At 37.3% G+C, this 25,461-nt stretch overlaps 3 protein-coding genes across 4 annotated transcripts; all 3 read right to left on the reverse strand.

Annotated features, from left to right (window-relative positions):
• Positions 1-9,920: 9,920 nt before the first annotated feature.
• LOC132609080 (uncharacterized) lies at positions 9,921-14,052 on the reverse strand. Its single transcript, XM_060322915.1, has 3 exons — positions 10,850-14,052; positions 10,558-10,758; positions 9,921-10,475 (listed from the first exon to the last, which is right to left on the reverse strand). Exons 1-3 carry the CDS (start codon positions 10,940-10,942, stop codon positions 10,167-10,169), a joined length of 603 nt encoding a protein of 200 aa, XP_060178898.1. The 5' UTR covers positions 10,943-14,052; the 3' UTR covers positions 9,921-10,166.
• LOC132612037 (uncharacterized) lies at positions 10,978-11,700 on the reverse strand. The gene has a single exon (XM_060326384.1). The coding sequence runs from the start codon at positions 11,698-11,700 to the stop codon at positions 10,978-10,980; it is 723 nt and encodes a 240-aa protein (XP_060182367.1).
• Positions 14,053-14,192: 140 nt separating the features above from the next.
• LOC132609079 (importin subunit alpha-1-like) lies at positions 14,193-20,398 on the reverse strand. Of its 2 annotated transcripts, none has more exons than XM_060322913.1 (11): positions 20,092-20,398; positions 18,961-19,057; positions 18,773-18,864; positions 18,546-18,677; positions 18,225-18,410; positions 17,378-17,541; positions 17,174-17,252; positions 15,582-15,710; positions 15,227-15,354; positions 14,766-15,140; positions 14,193-14,653 (listed from the first exon to the last, which is right to left on the reverse strand). In XM_060322913.1, exons 1-10 carry the CDS (start codon positions 20,299-20,301, stop codon positions 14,768-14,770), a joined length of 1,590 nt encoding a protein of 529 aa, XP_060178896.1. In that variant the 5' UTR covers positions 20,302-20,398; the 3' UTR covers positions 14,193-14,653; positions 14,766-14,767. The 2 variants fall into 2 exon arrangements, with proteins under 2 accessions (XP_060178896.1, XP_060178897.1); XM_060322914.1 differs by lacking the exon at positions 20,092-20,398 and adding an exon at positions 19,866-20,019.
• Between the last annotated feature and the right edge of the window lie 5,063 nt (positions 20,399-25,461).

Raw genomic sequence — 25,461 nt, forward strand, 5'->3', positions numbered from 1 at the left:
AGACAACCTTCTTCAATAAGTTACACAGAGTCTTATTGAACGCTTCAGCTAGACCGTTGGCGCAGCATGATACATAGAAGATTTACGCTACTTGAAGCCAAAGAGATCACAAATTTTGTTCATTAATTTGTTATCAAATGGCTTTCCATTGTCCGTTATTATGTAACGAGGAATGCCGAAGCGGTAGATGATATTTACTCGGATGAAGTTCGCAACATTCTCCTTCTTCACTTCTTTAAGAGCAACAGCTTCAGCCCATTTTGAGAAGTAGTCGGTTGCAGCCAAGATGTATAAGTGTCCACCAGAAGATTTTGGCAACGGACCAACGACGTCCAAACCCTAAGCGTTAAATGGCCAAGATGCGACGGTTGAGTGTAATGCTTCGGGCGATTGATGTATAAAATTCGCATGAAACTGACAAGCCTTGCATCTTCGAGCGTAGTCCAAGCAATCTTTCACCATTGTTGGCCAATAATATCCCATCCTTTTTATGTGAAAGTAGAGCTTTGGTCCAGATTGATGTGATCCACATACTTCTGAATGTGCTTCTTACAAAGCTTGGACTGCTTCATCCTCCCCCAAACATCACAAGAGTACTCCCTCAAAATATTTTCTATATAAAGTATCCCTGTAGTAAAGGAATCAAGGTGCACGACGACGAATTTCAGTTCTTCTTCTTGTGTCTTCTGGCAGTATCCCATAGCTCAAGTTGTCAATGATGGGTTGTCGCCAGTCTTCCTTCGCAGCCTCAGAAACACCTACGAGATTCTCAATCTCATTTTTCGCGCCTTTATCCTCATTTGGCGGAGGTACTACCCATTTTTGACAGATAGTCACTTGTGTTTGATCTGGCAGAGTGAGCATTGAAGCTAGAGCAGCTAAAGCATCGACTTTCTTATTTTCCCTCCTAGGAACATGCTGAAGAGTCATGTCACCAAGCCATCCTATCAACTTCTGAGCATAACCATAATAGGGGAATAATTCGGGCTTCTTGACTTCATAGCTTCCCAAGAGTTAATTGATCACCAACTGAGAGTCATCAAAGACTTGCAACTGCAACTGCTTCATGTCGACGGCCATTTCAAGTCCAAGTATTAGTGCCTGATATTCAGCGACATTGTTGGAGCAACATTGTGTCAAAGTAAAGGAGTATGGTAGAACTTCTCTTTGCGGAGTAACAAACACCACACCAGTACCAGCCCCATCACGTTGTGCAGCACCATCAAAGTATATTTTCCACGGAGGTTGAATTTCAACGACCATTGCATCTTCGTCGGGAAGTTCATCAGTTAGTTCCCAATCATCAGGTATCGGGTGATCTGCTAAGAAATCCGCCAATTCCTGTCCTTTTACAGCCTTTTGAGGGATGTATGTAATCTCAAATTGTTGAAACTGGAGGTACCACCTTGCTAGTCGATCACTGAGAACTGGTTTCGACATCACAAACTTGATGGGATTTGCTCTGGAAATAAGATGAACACTATGAGCTTGAAAGTAGTGCTTCAACTTTTGAATCGAGAAGACTAAAGCCAAACACAAATTTTCAATTGGCGTGTAATTCAGCTCATTTGGTGTCATCATTCTGCTCAAGTAGTAAAGAGAATTTTCTTTCCCTTCACTATTCTCTTGGGCCAATAACGCTCCAACCGACCTTTCTTGCGCTGAAATGTATAGTATCAATGGTTTTCCAGGTACAGAGGCTACTAAAACTGGAGGCTTCATCAAATATGACTTGATATTCTCGAAGGCATTAGTAAATGCTTCGTCCCACTTGAAAGGGGCGCCCTTCTTCATGAGACGACTGAATGGTTGGCACCTTCCAGCTAAATTCGAAATGAATCTCCTAATGTAAGCTAGCTTCCCTTGCAGACTTTTTAACTCATGAATATTTAGAGGCTCGGGCATTTTCAAAATCGCATCAACTTTGGCTTGATCAATTTCGATTCCTCGATGTCGAGCAATGAAACCAAGGAATTTTCCAGAAGTAACTCCAAAGGAATATTTCAATGGATTCATTTGAAGTTGATATCTCTGAAGTCGTTCGAACACCATTCTCAGGTCTTGCAAGTGGTCGCTCCTCTTTCTTGATTTTACCACCAAGTCATCCACATAACATTCAACATTTTTGTAGAGAAAATTATCAAAAATATTCTGCATAGCCCTTTGATATGTGGCACCAGCATTTTTCAAACCGAAAGGCAACACTTTGTAACAATAAATACCCTTGGGTGTACGCAATGCAGTAAGCTCTTCATCTTTTGGTGCCATGCGAATTTGGTTATAGCCGGATGAACTCCATGAAAGACATCGCCTCGTAACCAGTGGTAGCATCAATCATCAATTCTGGGATGGGAAGCGGGAAATCATCTTTAGGGCATGCGTTGTTAAGATCCTTGAAGTCAACACAAACTCGAATTTGGCTAGTCTTCTTTTTCACGGGAACGATACTCGAAATCCATATAGGATATTTAACTTCACGAATAAAGCCAGCTTCAATGAGTTTGTTGACTTCATTTTCGATTGAAGGAACCAAATCTGTTCTGAAATGCCTTTGGGCCTGCTTAACAGGACGGGCACCATTCTTGACCGCCAGATGATGGACTGTTACTTTGGGATCTAATCCAGGCATCTCTTTATAACTCCAAGCAAAAACATCCCTATACTCTTTGAGTATTTCAATGTAAGTGTCTTCTTCATCAGCTGTTAGAAAAGCACTTAGGTAGGTGGGCCTTGGGTCTTCATCAGTACCAAGATTAACTTCTTTCAAGGAGTCTATTGTGGTCTTCACCCCTTCTTCAAGTTCTGAAGGAGCATCTCTAGCATCTTCATTCTCTTGAGGATCACCATAATTGAAAAATATGTGGTAACACGAGGAGATGTCCTCCAACTTCTCGGCAACCTCCATCTGAAATGAAGTATCTTGATCACTTTGTGCAGTAATATGATATGAAGAACCTACGCTTTCCTCATCTTCGTCACGCTCCTTGGTATACACCACAGTGTGAGACTTTTCTTTTAGCACCTCCCCACATGAAACCACAAGGTTTGTTTGTCGCCTCATTCTAGAAGGAATCAAAATTTGTATATCCTTCTGGGTTCTAGGCAAAGCGAGCGTTTTAACACTTTGATAATCTCTGTGGAACTTGTTCTTCCTTTTCTTCTTCAACTTCAACGGCCCCAATCTCTCAAACACAGAAGCTTTTGCGGCCGACTTTCCAAGACGATCAAACACCGAAGACCTTTTGTTGGAAGCAACATACTCATCTTCCACAGTGATGTAGTTGGTACTTGCCCTTCTTATGGAGATGTGAACTGGCGGAGGTTGATAGGCTTTCATCATTTGCTTCCTCTTTGTCAGTATTGAAGCATCATGCCTCAATGTTGTCTCGAGTAGTCTTGTTGCGGAACCAGCTTGGTAGGGATTCCCCCAAAGTCACAGGACGTCGTGGTTCTTGGTGGTAGTTCTCCTCCATTTTTGCTTTCTTCGGACACTCAACTGATTTCTGCTTCCTTGGTCTTCTAACCATCCTTTTCCTTGTTGGTTGTTTAGATAATTCTTTTCGTGGACTTGTTTTACAGCGTCCCCGCCTAGTCACCAGAATCCAACCTTCATCATTGGCTTCATCAACTTGGGTTCTATCTTCCTCCAATGGTCCTCCCTCATGTTCTTCAAAGCTGCATATATGGATCGGATCGAAAGAGTCAAAGGTGATAGAGACTTGATTCGAACTTGCCTTCTCATCATCAAGCAGAATCTTGTTTTCATTAGCCAACTGCATAACTTTGTCCTTGAAGACAAAGCACTTCTCAAGAGGGTGACCCACAAGTCGATGATACTTGCAATAGTTCGGGTCGTTTGTTCTTCCAACTTCATTGGGCCGCTTCATCTCTGGTAACTCAATGAGTTTCAACTCAAGTAGTTCATCAAAAATTTCAGGGACATCAGAATCCAGGAAGGGGTATTCTCTTTCTTGCATCTCCTTCAAGGTCGACTTTCAACTTTTGTTATCTTGGAAGGAAGTTGCTTTCATACTCTGCTTCTTGCTCACCTTTGTAGTAAAATTTACAGGCGAGACATTGACGTTCATAGATTCTTTGTTGTCACTCTTGGGAACAAACTTGCTCCATTTCTTGAGTTCCTGCTTGTCCTTTCCTTTGCGAGGGTCATAGATGGGCATTACTTCATTCTCAGTGGAAGACATGCTCAACTCCATGTCATGAGCACGAGTAGCTAGTTCTTCAAAAGACCTTGGCTTAATTCCTTGCAAGATGTAGTGAAGCCCCCAATGTATTCCTTGGATACACATATCTATTGCAGAAGCTTCACTGAGCCTATCTTTGCAGTTTAGGCTTGCATTTCTCCACTGATTGATGAAATCGATAACTGGTTCGCCCTTCCTTTGGCGAGTGCTTGTAAGCTCAACCATGCTCACGGTACGCCTTGTGCTATAAAAGCGATTGGGGAACTCCTGCTCTAGTTGCTCCCAACTATCGATGGAATTAGGCTAAAGATCAGTGTACCAGTCAAAAGCATTTCCTTTGAGGGAGTGGACGAACTGTTTGACGAGATAGTCTCCATAGGTCCCAGCGTTGTTACATGTTTCAACAAAATGTGCAACATATTGCTTTAGATTTCCCTTGCCTTCAAATTGCTGAAATTTGGGAGGTTGATAACCGGCAGGCATCTTGAAGCTATCAATTCTTGTAGTGTACGGCTTTCTGTCACGACCCAGCTAGGGGCCGCAACGGGTACCCGGGGCTAACCACCGAGCACCGCTCGCTCTATTACTCACTTTACTCGATTAATGCCCTTTTTATTTCTTTTAACTCAAAGCATGGAAAAGTCATAGTTTATAGGGAAACATAAATACTTTTACATATATATGGATCTTTAGTATATCAAAATAATAAGTACACATATACATGAAAAATGTGAGACCATACTACCCACACTGCGCATCTACGAGCCTCTACTGACATGCTGTACATATAGACGGAACAAGACTCCGTCGTGCCCAAAATGTATATATACCAAAGGAATAATCATAAGCACCTCCGAACAATAGAGTGCTTTCAGTCCGCTGACAGCTCCTAAGAATCTGGATCAAGCTCGCCTCCCTGTCTACCTGTGGGCATGAACACAACGTCCAAAGAAAAGGACGTCAGTACGATATTGTACCGAGTATGAGAGGCATAAACAATGAAGAAGGACAAAAATAATATAATGAGAGCATCAATATGAACATCTGATTCTGAACGATAATCATGAAAGAAGTGATACAGGCTGTCTTACTCATACTCATCATCAAATCATGTATGCATGACATGCAAGCTGCCCGTCCTTACCGGAACGGTGTGATAATCAATAATATAAGCCCGCGTCCAGGCCTCTCGCTTCCAGGGTACCATCTCATGTCGCCCACTAGTGGTGTCTGCCCACGCCCGAAGGTCGTGGTGTATCCGTATAGCTGCCCGCCGTAGCGGTGACTGCCCGGCCAACTAGGCGCGGTGTGATGCAATCATGACATGCTCATTATAAAATACTTATAATAATATGATTATCAAAATATGCTTATCTTAACATAATACATGCATAAGGCTCAAGATCATACATACTCTATCGGGGTGACGTAAGGTCGTGATCCCCCGATTTCATTATGGAGCAATTATTGACATTCTGCTTCACCTTGAAGGAATTAGTGCATAAGGTGAGTGTAAGCAATCCAGGACATCATTGTCAATATGACATCATCATATCATATCTCTTATCTTATATAGATATATAGGAATATAGGCTTTTAGTTTCTCGGGATACATGAACTCATGAAGAGGAAAGAACTTATACCATAGGATTCATGCCATTGGAAAGAAAGGACTAGCCTCACATACCTTTGTCGTTTAGCTACGTTATCGCTCACTTGTCTTCCTTCGAAGTCACGACGTTACCTTCACGAGAGAATCGTATTAACATTAGTTAACCGACTATAAAAACGCATCGTTATCTCTAAAGAAAATTAAGCGGCATTTCCTTTGTTTCTACTACCTTTTTCCCCGTTCTATTCCAACTCCTAAAAATTTACAACAGCACTCATAATATTGCAAGCAACAATCATCATTCATATACCTTAAGCAAAATCCACCACCTTCCTCCAATTTCTCCACATTTAATGGTTTTTCGCTTATCATCGTAATTTTGCTTACTTCACACCTATTCCATGGCCTATACGTCATTTATAACGTATTTATAATCATAGCATATCAACTTTCATAATTCCATTCAACTATCATTCCATAGTGACACTATTCACTCAGTAATGGTCCATTTTCTATGTCTTACCACAATTCAAGTGTCTTAGTCTTCTAATGCTTTAAACAACATGATAAAGTCATGAAACTTACCTTAGATGATGGTTGAACAAGCTTTAATGGGAATACTCCTCTAGCACTAAAACCCTTCTTCACCTCTTTTGGAATTTCTTGAAGAAGATGACCTCCAACTAGGTTTCATACACTTTGTTGCTTGGATTTGGTGTTGATGATCTTAGTTTTCCTTTGATTCACTCGAATTTCTAGGGATGAAGTGTTGAGAGAGTTCTAGAGTGTTCTTGAATGGTATGGATGAGTAATGAAATAAAATGAGGCTTGGGTCCCTTTTTAATAACTCAAAATCTGATTTTTAATGAACAATTGTCAGGGTGAACAGTGATCGTAAACCATAGTTTACGGACCGTATAGTGTGGTCGTATTTAAGCATGTCCAAAACAGAAAGGTTGGCTAGTGATCATGGTAGTTTACGATCGAGGTTTACGGTCCGTAAACCAGTTTACGGGCCGTATACCAAGTCGTATTTAACGATTTCCACACTTAACAGAAAGTTGAGATTTTGGAAGGCTGGAGGACGATGGTGATTTACGATCCGTGAATCACTTTACGGGCCGTAAATCACTTTACGACCACTGGCTGGATAAAATTCTACCACTTTCTTATTTCTAAAAATACATGAATCATCACCCCTTACTTAGTAAAACACCACACACTCATACCCTTCGTTGGTCTATTCCTTGTACATGTACGGGGACTTTTCCGAGGTGTAACACTTTCCGTAAGCAAACGAAGACTTGGCAGCAACTTCATACTTATCCTTGATAGTCCCTTCGATGAACTCCTTTAGTCGGTCAAGCGGAATCATCCCTTTAGAAGAAACAGGGATTTCTTGGTAGGTGGTACCTGTTTTGCACGAGGTTCAGTCTCTTGTACTTATGGACCCTTCCCATGTGCATGGATGGATTCACCTTCCATTAATCCATCCATCTTGTCCATCAATTTCTCAATCCGAGCGTCTTGATTTTGCACATGCTTGGCCAAGCCATCAATCACCTTTGCCAAGTTTGTCAGTGTCTCCTCCATTGATGAAGCGTTAGTTACCATTGCTTGCATGATTGTTGGGGATGTTGGAGAATAGCATGGATTATCACATAAGTTGATCTTTGACTGGCCTACTTCATGTGGTGTGAGTGGAGAGGATCCGTCACTTGAAGTATCATCATCTTCCTTCATAGCAGAGTTCTTAGATCCAGAGAGATAAAGTAGAGCTAGAGTCTTCTTAATCTTTTCAGTAATGCTGCTTCCTTCCTCTGATGCATCAGTAGAGGATCTCGCTCCTTTTGGAGATGAAGATCCAAAAACAGGAGTTGTTACGGACGACACTTGGAGTGCTTGTTGTCCCAATATGCTTGTTTTGCTCCTCGTAACTGGTCCAATGCTACCAAAGGTAATGTCGAGGATGCATTCCACATCAGCAGAGAACTTGGAGCTAGCAACCTTAGAGGAAATTGATTTGGAGTTGATCTTCTCTGAAGTCATCTCGATGTTGTTAAACTTTGATGATTGAAAAGTTGAGATGAGAGGTAGAGATTGTCCCACTGGGCGTGCCAGAATTTGTAGACAATAAAATTCGCGTCGAGAAAATAATAATCAAGACAGGAAAATATCGCAACAATCTTTGTATTTGATTTCAGAATATGAGTGTTACAATCTCTATGATTCCTCTGATTCGCCTTTTCTATAGTAAATTCAAGGGATTTTGAGCTTGATCTTGAACTTAATGGATTTGATCTTGACTTGCACTTGGATTCAGGGGCCTGTGAGCTTGATCTTGAATCTGGTGGTCTTGATCTTGAACTTGTACTTGGATTCAAGGCTTGAAGCTTGATCTTGAATCTTCGTCTGGATCTCTAGAACTTCTAGAGAAATACTTGAATGCTTGAATGCTTTTAGCTTGTAGAGAAATCTGCGGCGTTTGATCCACGACCTCGCTCTGGCTTCTTGTTAGAATTTCTGTGCTTTTTCTGAATTATGAGACCCCTATTTATAGTTGTAGGATGGAGGATTTGTGATAAGGACAGGCTTCTTTCGACCAATCAGAATTAAGCTGACATGTCGATATTTGATTGGCCGGAACATGTCACTTGTACATGTGGCGCATATTCATTGGCCTTTGATTTGATTAGGCATGCTGCATCATTTTGACCTGTGGCATGACGCTATAGGCTCCTTTATTTGACTTGGTGTGCCACATCATTTGACGCGTGGCACCAATTTGGGCCTGTAAGAAAGTGACATCTTGAGCTTAGCAGAATGGGCTCATCATTTGTAGCCCGATTAAATGGGCTAGCATTTGGATCTTTTAATTAAATCCATGTTTATTGGACTTAAATAATTCATCCAATTATATTAGCCCATAATTTATTTTATTGGAAATCCGAATCTCATTTGGATTTAAATGAAAATTTCATTATCTACAACCATATAGCAAAAACTGATACCCCAAAATAAAGCAGAAATAAAAAGGCACTAATGTTGATTTTGAAATAAAAAAATGGCAAAAGCGGTTGGGACCCCCCTGAACTTGTAACTTTTTATACAAGGCACACCTAAACTATGCGGAGGCTTAAAAACCCCCCTGAACTTGCAACTTTATGCGTCGCGTCCCCCTTAAGTGTCCACATGGCACATAAAGTGGCTTCAAACGTCCAATGGCGCGTGAGGGGGTTATTTTTTGTCCACATCAGACCCCCCAACGGTTAAAAACTTAAAATTACCATTTTCCTTCCCCAACGTCTCTCTCTCTATTCTCTTCCTATTTATACACCATAACCCCTTTTCCTCCACCATATATTAGAAATTTCAAGAATTCCTCCATTAAATTTCTTCTCTTTGCCATCAATTTTCTTCCTTTCCATTAATCTTTGAACCCATGATTTATAATACTAGGCTTGTTTGTGCATGTGGGTGTCCTCCAGTCACAAGAATTTCATGGTCGGATGACAATCCCGGACGTAGATTTCTCGGATGTACGCATTATGGGGTATGTAATATTCATACTTTTTAATCTGATTTGGTATTAGTTAAATTTCTTAACATTGATTATGTTGTTTTTTTATAGAAATGCAGTCCCTATTTCGAACTCCTTGTAAGTATTTCAAGTGGTATGATCCGGAGTTTCCAATTCAAGCAAATATTGTGATTTCGGGGTTGTTGAAGAAGACTAACAAGCAACAACAGCAGCTGAAGTGGAGAAGGACATTGAAGATAGTCTTGTGCTTAAGTTTGATATGTAATGTGATAATGTACTTTATCCTAATTTCCCGCTGATTTAAGACTAAGTATGTCGGATGTAGTTAGTTTAAGCTTGACTTAGATGGAAGGGGGCACATTTTGGCTGACATAAAGGAACATTTTGTGTAAATTTTGGTTAAGTTAGATGACGGGGACATATTTGACGGATGTAAGTGTATGTTTTTGCTGATTAAAGCAATATATCTGCTACTTCTAACATGTCTTGAATCAGTTGTATTTCACAAAGAAATCAAACATTGTATTTCACAAAGAAATCAAACTGTAAAACACACACATTTACACGTTGGCTACTACATAAATAGATGCATTTCATAGTACCACCAAAGTGCCTAATTGTTTCATGAACATAACAACACCAAAGTGCTTAATTGTTTCAACCAAAAACAACTGCATACACAGCCACTTAAAACAGCAAAATTCACAACAACATAAAAAACACATAAGTTTAAGTTTTGTTCAACAACAACCACAAACACCTAAAATACCATTAGTCGAAGTCTAAGTAACATTCACCAGCCACACATGAACTAAGAAGCTTTCTTTGCAGGAGATTTTCCCTTAGCTTTTGCCCTTGTATTTGCACTCTTAGAGGGAACTTTGTCCTTAGCAGCTATTAAGGGTGACTTAGCCTTGGTTTGCGCCCTTGTTTGAATCCCAGCAGCTTTTGATCTGGTTTGAATGCGATGCCCAGCACTTTGGACTCGAAGTTCTCTTTGAGTTACAGCTTGTTTGCCTTTCCACTTCAGTCCTTTAGTTGGTTGATAACCAATATCACCAGTCACATGTGCAGAACTCCTCACACCAGTATTAACCCTCCTTTTGCTTGGCAAACGTTGCTACAACATAAAGAATACTTGGTTATTTTTTGGGCTCACTTTTGAAAACACAAGGCTAACAATTTAAGAAGACGACACTTACATTAATTGCAGTATATCCAGTTCCAGAAACAAATACACCTTGTCCCACAACCCTTGGCATCTTGTAACCACTTCTTGCACCTGTTCCTCTACCTCTAGTGCCAGTACTTGTTCCTTCACCTCTACTGCTAGTACTTCCCCTTTCATATTGACCTCTACCTCTCTTAGTTCCATTAGAGGACTGTTGTGAGGGTGCAGCACACTAGAATAGTACAAATCAGATTAAGCAATGTAAGCAAGTATACTAAGCAATTTAAGCAATAAGAAATAGTAAGCAATGCAAGCAGGTATACCTGTGGTGTGGTTCTTGAATTTGTCTTAGCCATAGGATTCTTTGGACAACCCCTTTTGTTATGATTGGCTCCTTTGCAGATTGAACAAGTCATTGTTATCCCATACTTTGGCAACTTCCCTGATTTTCTCACTTCTCCAATCTTTTTTTTTTTCTGTTCTTAGTTGGTCTACCATGCATCTTTCTCACTTTAGGTGGCTCAACAATTGGATTGGTACTGTCTGGCCACATTTTCATGTTTGGAACTGGCTGAATGAAGTTAGAATAAGCCTTCAAATATTTGTCTTTTATGTACCAACTCGAAATTGCTTGTGATGCATCCATATTCAAATGGTTCATAGCTGCAATAGCATGAGCACATGGGATCCCCTTCAATTCCCATGATCTGCAGCTACACTTTTGTTGACCCAAATTCACAGTATGCCTATATGACCCTTCTAGCACTTCAAAACCTTCATCACCATTCCAATCAATGTTGCATTGCATTGATCTCTCTACATTGACATTGAACACCATCATTGCCATTGGAGATACATCCTCCGTCCAGCTTTCAGCAAATGTTCTTGACTTAGGAATCCTGTTCATCACCTTAATTCTGATTTCTTCCAACATTGAAACAATAATCTTGTGCCTTGGTCCCAAGATCCATGCATTGAAACTTTCTGCCATGTTATTATCCACACTGTCACATTTGGAGAAAGTTTGGAAGTATGCTTTACACCGGAAGTATGCTTTACACCATCTCTCTTTGTTGTACTTGATAAGGTCCTCCACAATACCTCTATCCAACTTAGCTAGACCATCAAGCTTAGACTTAAAATCTGCTTCAAATGTTGCTCTATGGAACTGCATATGTTTTCCCTAACTTAGTTACCCCAAATGACTTACAATAATCTACTATTTCAAGAATAGACATGTGATCTTCATCAACATTGAACACATGTTCAGTTTTACCCCCAACGTAGATTGGCCCTACCTCACTAACCAACATACCCCCAACTTTGAACCTTAAGTTAAGATACTTAGAAGTCATGTCAACCTATCAACAATGAATAATAACCAGAAAATTAAAACATAAACATACAAATAAACAACTAGTTTACAAACAGACATCAAATGTTCAATTAGACACAAACATACAACTATGCATCAATTATTTACAAAAAAAAACCCCAATTTTTAACAATACTAAACATAATCTAATAATTAAGACTTTACAGAAATGCCCTAATTCTTGGAAGAAATTACAAGAAAACCCTAACAGCCATGCATGCACAAAATTGAAAATTTCAACACAATACAATCAATTTATAAGAACACAAACTCATTATCATCATAGTTTTAGCACAAATCAAAACCCTAATCGGAACACTAGATGAAACCCACGACTGAACCCTAGTCGGAATAATAAACAAAAACCCTACAAAGAAACAAGCTTAAACACGATGAAAACAAACACAAAACACATTTTAACCGTGGATAATCACTTACCTTGTAAGAATTTCAGCCAAAATGTTGAAAATCGAAGCAACAATAGCAGCAACTGATCGGAATCACTAAGAAGATCACAAAATAACCTAAAAGAGACCGGAATCACTTACAAATTGCCCACTTACAAGTAAACCCTAACTCTGATTTTTGGGGGAGAACAGATGTGGGAGACAAACCATCGGTGAGGGTAAAAAATTTTGACAGATAAAGAGGTTTAAATGCCAATGTTTAACTTAAAGTTAAAATAAATGGGTAACTTGGGTCGGGTTGTAATTATCTACGTGGATATCTACGTGGACAACCACATCAGCATTTTTTACACCGTGTATAGCGCGTGTTTACACGGCTGAGGGGTGTGGACACTTAAGGGGGTGTGGACACTTAAAGTTGCAAGTTCAGGGGGGTTTTTAAGCCTCCGCATAGTTTAGGTGTACACCGTATAAAAAGTTATAAGTTCAAGGGGTCCCAAGCGCTTTTGCCTAAAAAAATTACTCTTGAAACAGATGAGATGTGGTGGTGAAATTGATGGCGGCGGATATGATTTTTCCGGTGAGATGTGGTGGTGGAATGATTTAGAGCCCGTTTGGATTGGCTTATAAGTTACTTATAAGCTGTTTTCAGCTTTTTTGAGTGTTTAGCTGGCAGCTTAAAGTCATTTTGTGCTTAAAATAAGCCCAAAAAATTATTTGGATCCGTTTGACTTAGCTTATCTAAAGCAGCTTATAATCCAAAAAAAATAAGTTGGCTTACCCCAATTTTTTTTTTTTTGGCTTATAAGCAGTTTCCAGCTTATAAACTGCTTTTTTTAAGTCCATCCAAACAGGCTCTTAGTGATGAAGAAGATAAAATTATTGAATGATTTTAATGGTTAATTAGAGTTTAATTAGTGTAAATATAATTAATAAAAAAAATCAAATGAATAATAAGACTAAAATTTAAAAAAAAAATCTAACATGGCGCTAATGTGGCCATGTTAAAAAATGCCCTTACACGCTACTGCTTCGTGTTGACATGCCCATGTAAAAAATGTTCGAAAAAAGGTACAAAAATACAAAAAAAAAATAAAACCAATGAGGTAATAGGTCGCCCATTAAAGTTAGGTGTTTAATAATTAAACAGGTCAAATGTTACGATGCATTCCAGGCATTTTCTCATAATAAATTCTTAAGAAAAAAAATATAATTTAAAAGAAGTTTAACAATATTCACATAAAAAACTATAATATGTATGTATGCTTTATGAGGGCTCTATAACCTTTTTCATGACATCCCATTTTCAGTGGCATAAAATAAAAAGTTCATAAAATTCTCAAAATTTACCAAAACGTTAAGAACTTCAATTAGGGGTAAAAGGAGACAAACATTCATGCGAGGATTACAAAAGATGATTATTCTCCCTTATATAGCAGTAAAGTAAGGTGAAAGGTGATAAAATTTGAGAACACACGTACATAGTAAAGTAATGTGAAAGGCGATAAAATTTGAGAACACACGTTTAGGGTTACACTCAAGGATGTGTTGTTTTTTACTAGTCACAACGAGCCACACGAAAGTACCATCTTATATGCACCAACTGCCTAACCTTCTACAATCTATTACTATATGAAATCATAATGTGTTCTGGCGAAAGACTATTAAAAGATGAATCTAAACAATAACTGCCAGGGAGCTAGGGATGAACTGAGATATTACTTTGAACGAGTACAATCTGCCAAAGAAGCTTTTCATCCAACTGTGCATTCATATCAAATAACGATACTGATTTAAAAGAGAACCCATGCAACCAGAAAATCGTTAGGATATCGAGTAGACTATGGGAGAAAGGAACAACAAGAGGAAAGCAACTTCCGAGAGTAAATTCAACAACTTTTGAATTATTATAAAACAGGATGGTCTGTAGATTATAGTCAAATACAACAAGCTTTTATCATCACTCCCAAGTGACATGGAAAGAATGCCAAAGATTCAAGACATCAATATTTCAGCACCAAGAAAAGGTGATTGCTTTAGTCATCATTTTAAGCCGCGCACAGAGGTTCTTAGGAACTTCAAAATTCCCAGCAAAAGATCTAAAAGTGAAACAAACTACTACCAGCTAAAGCAAAGGGGAAAACGGGCAGGAAGAAGAATAGAACTAAAAATCTCCAGAGCAAATTCGCAATTCAGGCTAACTGCAACAAGTGAAAAGATGAAACACGATTCTTACTGTCATTACTTCCCACCATCCCAAAAAGTCAACCTTGCAACTTTTACAACTTTAAATTGGAACAAATGAAGCCAATTTGCCATCACATATACTGCATCACCAATCGAATCTGCAATCAAAATTTGTAAAGCAGCTAAGATACATAAATATTCATGCCCCGAGAAACTACTTAGGCAAAAAGTTTTTTGTAGAAACATGTGGACAACAAAAAAGATGCAGACCTTTAGTTGAAGCTGAATCCCCCAGAGGGCACAGAGACCTCGCCACCTCCAAACTGAAAACCCTGTTGGGGTGCATCACCAGGTGGCATCGTCTCGTCATCTTCTTCCAACCAGTACGTCTCAAGAATCTTAACTGCCTTTTCATAAATCTCTTGATTGTCATGGCTTTGCAGATTCTCAATTTTTTCTAAACCTTCAGCATCATCAATCAGCTGAGCATAATGATTTACATCTGCTGTCCGGCCCAAATTCTTCTCAGCTTCCCCAACCTTCAAAATATTTTCAAGCCCTTCAAGACAAACTGTGACAATCCTTGGGTCAGGACAAATGAGGAGATCACACAATGGTTTGATACAACCTTGACTAACAAGGAACCTGCAGGTAATGAAAACATAAACAGAGCATATGTCTCAGTGTATGCTGACAGCTCATGGTGCACAATCAGAATATCAAAATCTTACTTGATCTGCTCATGTGAACCCCCAGATGTGGCATTTGAGATTGCCCATGCAGCCTCCTTTTTTATATCAAACTCCGCATTTTGTAGCAAATTAACAAGGGGGCCAAAAATACCAGCCTCAACCACACACTGCAGCATAGAAAGGTCAACATAACCATGAAGCCCAAGTGAAAACAATAAATAAACATCCTCAAGAAAGAAGGGTCATGAGAAAGGTGACTTCTTTTTTTAGTCCAGTTCTTTTTCTTTCTTTGTGTCTTTCTTTTTTCTTTGGGAAGAGGGAGAGGGGGTTGACAGTGGGGGAGCAATATTTATAAAAACTATCCATGAAACCAGAATTACATGCCCAGCACTACCTGAATTTGCTCCCTGTTGCCAGCTGTGATGTTTGAAATTGTCCAGCAAGCTTCCTTCTTAATACTCTTCTTGTGATTACCATTCAACAAGTTCAAAAGACAGGGCAAAGCCTGATGGTTGATGATACACTGAAAAGAGATTTTATTAGTAAGAAAGTTAGCTTCAGCATTTGACATCAGACAATAAGATACCATTTTTTCTTAAGCTATCAGACAACAAGCTACTAATAGAAGGATTTGATTAGTTAGAAAAATAAGCTTCATTATCTGACATTATACAAAAAAACCACATATATAAACATAGTTTCAACCCCGTCAAGAAATTGCAATTTAGAATGTGAATAATTCTCTGACAAAATTCCACCCAAGGTTAGGTTAAGACAGATAAAACTTCGGAAGAAGACATCATCTTCTCAAATAAGATAAGACATTTGACAAAAATGCCCCTAAATTATAAAGGTGAACCATATTTGTGTTTATTAGCCTTTGAAGAATGTATATTGTGAATCACACATAAGAATATGTCTAATACAATCAAGAATAACGAAAACTTAAGTAAATAATAATATACATGAATATAATATTCATGTATAATAATAAATATCAATAAAAATTAAACTCTTCAACAACTGAAGTAAAAAATACGCTAAGAAAATCCAACTGATAATGTATGATGCACATAAAGTACAACAACAACAACAACCCAGTGAAATCCCACAACGTGGGGTCTGGGGAGGGTATAGTGTACGCAGACCTTACTCCTACCAAGGTAGGATGGCTGTTTCCAAAAAACCCTCGGCTCAATAGAAAGCATAAAAAGAGGTCAGATAAGGCCAAGCATAAAGTAAAGCCCAAAAAACCTAAGATGTCTTACAAATAAAGCATAGAGCAATAGTAATTTAGATGATTACTGGTTCCTGGGCCAGATGTGTCTATGGAATGCAGCTGCTATGTAAATACTCACGTTTGGTAATATAAATATTCAGTTACCAAAAAAAAAAAAAAAGATAAAACAAAGTTCAAGTGAAGGCATAAGAGTTTTTTTAATTGATCATAAATTAAGATTTAGGTAAAGGCATAAAATAGTTTTTTCCTATGTTGCTCGGACTCTTCAAAAATTTCAACAGGTGCGTGTCGGATTCTCCAAAAGTAGAGTATTTTTGGAGAATCCGACACGGGCGCAGCATCGAAAGTGGAGAGTCCGCGCAACTTAGGTTTTTTCTATATATTATAATCAATGAGGCTCATATCTTGATCTTATTCCCACCTCAACTAGGGACTAATTCAGACTCTTATTCTCAGACAAAAGGGACTAACATGACTTGTTCCATTATACTTTTTTTTTGCATTTCAAAGACAGAACGAGGGGTATGATACAGGCAAATGGAAGTTATATCACCTCCTCACAACAACTAAACATGCACTCTGTTTGGCTAGATCACTGAAAACAAAGCAACGTAAAGTAAACATGTTACCAGTTCCTTCCACCATTAAAAATGCATTGATATAGTATCAAATGCAGAAAACAAACAGCTGGTGTATCATCAGCAAGTAGATAATTTGGAAGGAAGTAACATCCATTAACACTTTACCTGAGTTTGCATATCATCTCCAGTCACAATATTTCCAACAGTCCGAAGAGCAGGGATCAAGACCGATGGAGATGGGTGGCTGAAATGTTTAAATTAAATCAGTCATTCAGAATCAAGACATACAAAAACTAACCCGTATAAAAGAGGAAATTTTAAGCTCTTCATAATCTACAAATAAACTGAAACAATACACCAAGTACTTACAGTAATAACTCAACTAAACGTGGGCATACTCCAGAATCAATAACAGCTTGAATTTTATCATTTGTACCATCAGAGAGATATGAAAGTGCCCAGCAAGCATCAGTCAAAACTTCTTCATCGGTTGAATGAATAAGTTGTTGAAGAGCTGGAAGTGCAGGCTTTGTCTGCAGAGTTGAGCTCACATGTTTAGATTATGCATAGAATCATCAGATTGTCATGCTTGTCCTTTGTGTATCAAGTATTACTATGAAATTAAAGCACCTAAGAATGACAAGTGTAAGAATAAGGACATATACGACATACTAACAACGTAAAAACAACATACCTTAACAATGCATTGGTTGAAAATGGCAGTTTGAATAATTTTGTTCAGCAATAGCAACAAGAAAATCACATATAGTTATTTATGGAAGTGACAAAGAAGCTTGCACTCATAATTTGTTCAGAACCACTACTAACAAGAAATAAAAATTGCTTAACTTGCCCAGCGAAAAGAGATATATTGAGTTGGCAGGTCAAGTGTATCTAGACATATAGTTGTTTAAGATCTTTATTTTAAGGCCTCACAGAGTACAAAAGCCAAAAGTTTTTCAAGGATTGAGCTCATTTCAAAAGCATGAACTACCTATCACCTTTTGAGAAAGATGGGAAGGAACAAGCTACCAAGCAACACTTCGTATGAGCAATAAAAATTAGATATTTCGCAGCATCACTAATAAAGAATGTGACTAATAATGAAAATCTGTTACACTTGATCTTTATTAATTGAAATAGTGCTTAACAGTGATCACCACTTTATATTTGCAATTTAGTAGACATAATAGCTAATCAAGCCTTAAGGAGCCACCTGATCAAAAGCAGGCTGTGGTTTGCCTCTGCAGAAATTTGAAAGTGTCCATGTTGCATTTCTCAACATAGAGAGCTTGGCATTTGGATTCAGCTGAGCCAGCAAGGGAACCAAAGCTCCACAGCTAAGGACAAGATCACGGCATTTTGGGGAATCACCAGCAACATTTCCAAGAGCCCACACAGCCTAAATGAGGAAGGGGAACATATCTTCTCAATGCCATAAATCAAACAATAGTACCGAATAATTGACAATAGCTTACAGAGACAAACAACCATAAATAAGTTATGAAAGTCTGAATTTGCTTCTACCAGTGTGTACCTGCTCTCGCACATCATCACTTGGAGAACCAAGAAGTTTCACAAAAATTGGGACTGCACCAGATTCAATCACCACCTTGGTATGCTCAGATGTCCCCGAAGCAATATTTGTAAGAGCCCATGCAGCCTCAAACTAAAATCATTGGAAGTAAAATGGTTAGGCGCTATTAAAACTACTTTTCAACCCCATAGGGAACTTCAAGAATAATAAAGCAAGGGGGTAAATACCTGAAGTTGTGGAAAGTCGTCCCTCATAAGAAATTGAACAAAACGAGGAACAACACCTGCTTGAATTACTTCCTCAATTGGGGGACTCCTTTCTGTAAATAATATGATTAAAGATTAACTCAAAGTCCAAGTAACCACAATAGAGGAGAAAGGGAACAATATCACAAACCCATAATAACAATGATTACCTATCGAAAGCAGCTTCCGAAACTGAGTAGTAGCTTCAAGCTGTTGATTGCCATCTTCCATCCAAACACCCGCAACCATTGCTGGTAAATTCTCCAGCTGCAAATGAAAACATTTCAAATAAACTCAATACCTGCTAAAGGACACAACACTACCGATAAGTCAACAAATTAAAGAAAACTAGTTAGAGAACATTTCCATCTGACATAAAAGAAAAGCCACATCTATCCAACACTTAACCATCACTAGCACACAACTACTACTATTATGCACATACTAGTTGTGGTCAAATATATGAATCCTCAATATCTAATTAGCTCCATATTGTTCAACATTAAATAATAAATAATAAAACAATTAAGTACGAGAAAACTAATTTCAAAAAATGAAAAAGAAAACCAATAAACTTCAAGTTTAATGAAAATACTAATCCAAAATCATTGCAGAATCTAGAAGATTACTACTAACATGAAAATTCTAAGGACCTGTTTGGCCATGAGATTTATTCACTTTTTTATGGAACTTTTTTTTTACTTTATTTGAAAATCAGCATTTCGCCATGAAAAAACCAAATACAACTTGAAGTATTTGGAATTTGGAAAACACCTAAAATTCTGTTTTCATTTTTTTCACTTTCAATACATTCAAACAACTAAATATTCTTTGCAAAAATTATAACAAAACACAACTCCATCTTCAACTCAAACTTCAAAAATTCCAAATAAAGTGAAAATATTTGGTTTATATGGCCAAATGCCTACTAAATCTCACAATCTAGCCAAACATTTTTCTAGCTTCAAACTCTAACCCTAATGGAAAAACATTATTCAACCAATAAGCAACCAAATTAGACACACAAAAAAACGTAAAAAGAGATAAAAGTACAACAACAACAACAACAACATACCAAGTGTAATCTCACACAGTGGGGTCTGATAGAGCGTACAAAGACCTTACACCTACCTTGTTAGGTAGAAAGGTTGTTTCCGATAAACCCTCGGCTCAAGCAAAACAGAAACACAACAATTATGAAAAGATGCGCAATAATAAATTCGGGATAGTAAAAAAGGTAAAACAGTAATCGGATCTAAATTTACTGCAATTAAAATGAAGATAAGGTTCTTATTATCGACCTTCTTTTCATTGGTGGTCTGAACAGGTACAGTAAATTGCTGATTAGATTGAAGGCCTTCACGTCTTTTCTTCTGTAAGTTCTCTTCTCTCTTATTCTTACGAATCTCAACCATATTATCCTCTCTTCTCCTCCGACCTTCCTCAGCATCCACAGCAACCTTGTACCGGTTCCGACGAATCTCGGTTCTCGCGTTCGGTCTCAACGACATCCTTAGATGAAAAACCCTAGCAGATGAGAAGAGAGAGAGATACACAGAGTGAAAAGAGTGTCGTGTGTAATGGCGGAGGGTTTTGATTTTGATTTGAAAGGAGAGGAGGGTTTTATATAAAAAGGTTTTATTGGGTGTTACGAAGATAGGGCATGGATCGGGAGTTATTTACAGATTGAGGACTCTATTTTGAATTTTGAAGCTGAGGGAAACCTCCGCCGCCCAAAAAGCCACAACGATAATACTATCTTCCTTTCAAATTATCTATCGTACTTAGAGCCCGTTTGGATTGGCTTATAAGCTATTTTCAGCTTTTTTGAGTGTTTGACTGACCAGTTTAAAGTCATTTTATGCTTAAAATAAGCTCAAAAAAATAATTGGACCCATTTGACTTAGTTTATCTAAAGCAGCTTATAAGCTGAAAACAGCTTATAAGCCAAAAAAAATAAGTTGGACTACCCCAACTTATTTTTTTCAGCTTATAAGCTGCAAACAGCTTTAAGCTGTAAGCCAATCCAAACGGGCTCTTACTAAGTACCCGTTTGGCCATGATGAATTATTCACTTTTTTTTTAGAATTTTTTTTTTACTTTATGATGTTTGATCATAAAAATTCTAAATAGACCTTGAAATTATATTTGAAATTTGAAAAACAACCAAAATCTTATTTTTCACTTTTTTCATTTTCTGTTTTGGACCTTTACTTTTGTTTTTTGTTTTCAATTTTTACCCCAAAAAATTTTATGTTGCTCAATTTTTACCCTAAAAGTTCATACAACTTTTTTCACTTGTCAGAGGCAACTTATGTTTCTCAGCTGCTCTCCATTCCAACAATATTGAACATCATGTGCTAAAAAGCCTCTAAAAGAAAAGAAGCGGGTGGGAATTTTGCAACAAAAACCATATTTAGAGATTTTATATTTTTGTGTACACCTTCAAGTTGCAGCCTTTCTGATGGAAAGAAACCATCAGTTTTGAGTACTCCATAAGCTGATCTGAAGTAAAATTGTTATATTTCTTGCACTGGTTATGTTTATTAATTGTTTTGGGTGGTTTTGCTAGTTTTTGGAAATTGGGGGTATAAATCATATTTCATGTTTTTTAGGAAAAGTACATTTCAACAACCAAATATTATTTGCAAAAACTATGGCCAAACACAACTCCAACTTCAAAATTTTCAAAAAAAGTGATTTTTTTTTTTTTTTGGTTTCTATGGCCAGACGCCTACTAAATAATTTCTGAGGGTCTATTTGGAACAACCTCTTTACCAAACATAGGCGGAGATAATGTCTGCATACATTGTACTAGGGGTGCGCATAGCGTGACCCAACCTGAAATCCGAATTTTTTGGCTATTCAGTTTGGATTATGTATTGGATTTCGAATTTAGTACTTTGAATTTTCGGATATCCAGAAATCCGAAATTTTTATACCTTATATTATATTTAGCCCTACCCATATTATATGTGCCCAATAGTAATTAGTTCAAAGGCCCAATAAGTTTTATACCCCACTGTACTACCCATTATAATATTAAGTCCAATATAGAATCTTCTATTAAATTAATATAATATAGCTTGCAAAACTTGAGTTTACTTCACTACTTTAAGAATAAGGCAACTTCCAATGAAACAAGGAATAATGTAGAATTGAACTATGTGAGTTGATACCTTATGTATTTTTTTCTAGATGAAAGCACCCACTGTAATACCTTTTGGTTTAGTGGTAACAACTCTTTGCTGAATCCACATATTTGGTTTCACATTATGCTAATACATGTAACTTGAAAACTGAAGCACATAATTTCGTACCTAATAATCATACCTTAACGGCTAAAAGGCAAAATCGAAAATCTGAAATATCCAAGCCGATTAACACGAAGCCGAACTTAAAAAATCCAATCTGATCCGAGCTTATTTAGATTGGATTTGGATCGTAATTTCTTCAAATTCGAAAACCGACAATCCAAACCGAAAATTTTATATCCAATCTGATGACCCGAAAGCCGACCCCTACATTGTACCCTCCTCAAACCCCATTTGTGGGATTACACTGGGTATGTTGTTGTTGTTGGTGGTGGTGGTGGTTACTAAAAATAATTCTCTAAAAAAAATTATCGTTTTAGAAATTTTAACCATAATTAACTTTTTTTTGCCATTTTATCGAAGAATTTTTTTATTATTAATAAAAATGACATATAAATAGAGTAAATATTTAAAGGAGAGATTATAACTTAGACATAAATAAAAGTAAAGTTATATAGTCAAATACCCTTTCTAATTAATATTTTTTTAAGGGGCACCTAAATAAATAAATAAAAAGACAAAGACGGAGAGAGAATTTCATGAACAAGTAATACGACGTCGGCTTAAACGATGAGCATTTGCAGCCCAAAACTGAAGAGTTGAGGCGTGGGGTTCCAAGAAAGGCTGGACCCCACCCACCATGAGGCTTGTTTATGGAATCTAACAAAGGCACAATTATTGAAATACTAATACAATAAGGGGTCCTTTGGTTTGAAAACAAGTTAATTTAGAATTATAATGACGGAATTATCATACGGATTGAATAATGACAAGAGTATATTAATCGATATACTTCATTGAAGAGTAACTTTCACAAATAGCACTATTTATGTCCCTAATAACAAACTAGTTACTGGATATGTTCGCGTAAATCCACATAAATGAATACAAACTCATTAAAAGTTAAACTAAATATTATTAAAATTATATTTGAGTTTAAATAAAAATGAAAGGACGATCCCAAAAACTAATGAATATTGATGTTATTTAGCTTATTCAATAAAGTATGAAATCGTACTTTCACATTTTTAAAGACGTATGAATGCCACCTATTCAATTAATTGACTTGCAGATTTTCAGCCAAATTAGAATGTCAGAAAAATGCGTGAAAACGTTATATAAATTTAATTGGAAAAATATCTCGTTATCATAATAATTGACAAAAACTACATATTAAATTCAATTTAATTGACATTATTAAGTATATTAAGTAAATAATTCAAAAAAATATATATTATAGATAAAGTTAGAAAACTGTGGATGATAGAATAAAGACAAAATACCTATATAGCCCCTTAAACTTGACACTTTTTGTAAGTTAGACACATTAACTTTGCAAGTGACTAAATAAACACTTAAACTTGCTAAAGTGTATTTTTTAAGCACCTGTGTACATAAAGCCAAGTGTGTGAAATACACTTGCTTTAGAGGTGTCAAAACGGGCTGGCCTAACTCAACATAAGCCAACCCTAAAGAATTAAGGGCAATTCTGCGAATTGCCTTTTTTTTGGGGTGGTATTTAAATTTTGCCCCTCATATTTGTGATCTTTAAATTTTGCCCTTCGACTAAAACTCATAGGTTCCGAGTTCGAACCCCCGCTCAGTCAAAAATTTAAAAAAAAATTGCAAAGCAGAGTTTAAATTTCGCTATGCCCCCTCCGGCAGACTTTTAGTCATGTTTAACTAAAAGTCTGCCGGAGGGGGCAGACTTTGCCTTGAAGCATATATACGTATTTTTTTTTAACTTTTCAAGGTAAACTTTTAGTAATGCCTTAACTAAAAGTGTGCCCCATAAAACATAACTAAAAGTATGCCCCATAAGGCGTAAGTTTTCCTTAAGGCATAACTAAAAGTTTGTCTTATAAGGCAAAGTTTAAATTTTGCTATGCCCCCTCCGGCAGACTTTTAGTTGTGTTTAACTAGAAGTCTGCCGGAGGGGGTAGACTTTTAGTTGTGTTTAACTAAAAGTCTGCCCCCTCCGGCAGACTTTGCCTTGAAGCATATATATATATATATATATATTTACTTTTCAAGGTAAACTTTTAGTTATGCCTTACCTAAAAAGTGTGCCCCAAAGACATAACTAAAAGTATGTCCATAAGGCGGAACTTTTCCATAAGGCATAACTTAAACTTCGCCTTATAAGGCAAAGTCTATGCCTTAAGAAAAGTTCTTGCCTTATGGGGCATAATTTTGTTATGCCTTAACTAAAATTCTGCCCCATAAGGCATAACTAAACTATGTCTTAGGAAAAATTCTGTCTTATGGGGCAGACTTTTAGTTATGCCGGATCCGGCATAACTTTAGCTTTTCCTTAAAGATTGTATGCTGGATTCGACATACACTCCCCAGTCCTGCCTGGCGAAATTATTTTTTTATTTTATGCCTGAGCGGGGGTTCGAACCCAGAACTTCATGTATTCGCCCACCTTTCCAAGCAAAGGGCAAAACTTAAAAACCACAAATATGAGGGGTAAAATTTAAAGACCACAAATTTGAAGGGCAAAATTTAAAGACCACCCCAAAAGAAGGGCAATCCGCGCAAAAAAATGAAGAATTAAATGTGCTAGGACGGGCTGACCCTTTTTACTGAAGGACCTCTAAAATGACAACCCAACCCAGCCCTACGGGATATAGACCATTTTGAAAAGTTGAATATGATGTCGTAAATTTATCTCTCAACGTTGCGCAATTAATGCTTACCACTTACATAGGAAAGCTTTGTATAGGAATTCTGCAAATGAGAGTTTATCCCCAAATCTCATTTTTCGTTTACATTTAAATTTGAAACTACCTCTTACTTGAATTTGAATAATTATTTTGTTGCTTTCCTATATAATTTAGATACAGACAACAACTTTTCCTTGCATTTCTACTCTTATTACGTTACTGAATCCATAGATCCCTCGCTTCGTCAATTTCAACTGCACAAACAGTGAAGAAATGCATATTCTATAGTCAACTTTATAAGTCTTTCTTTAATAATTTAATGAAATTTGTTGAATCTCCAAGTTATTACATCTGTAGATTTTACGCAAGAAGTAGTTATTAATTTACTTTATGTAATATTTCTGCTTCGTCTGTATTAACATCGGAGATTTTTTTTTTCATTTTGAAAAATATAACGCAAGTGGAAGAATCTGCTTCGTCTATATATATATATATATATTTCATTTTGAAATGGGTAAAGCAGCAAAAGCCTATTATGATTTTATTCGTGGCACCTGTTCGGCCTTCGATATAGGTTATGGCTTACTTTCTTAGACTCTAATTAGCGAATCGCATGTGTTATGTAGTTATCGATGGGGAAAGCATGATAAGCCTTCGGGCATGGTTGTGGTGTTAAATCCACTGGCTT

Source organism: Lycium barbarum, chromosome 9 (assembly GCF_019175385.1).
Source record: "Lycium barbarum isolate Lr01 chromosome 9, ASM1917538v2, whole genome shotgun sequence".
In the NCBI taxonomy this organism is placed as follows: Eukaryota; Viridiplantae; Streptophyta; class Magnoliopsida; order Solanales; family Solanaceae; genus Lycium; species Lycium barbarum.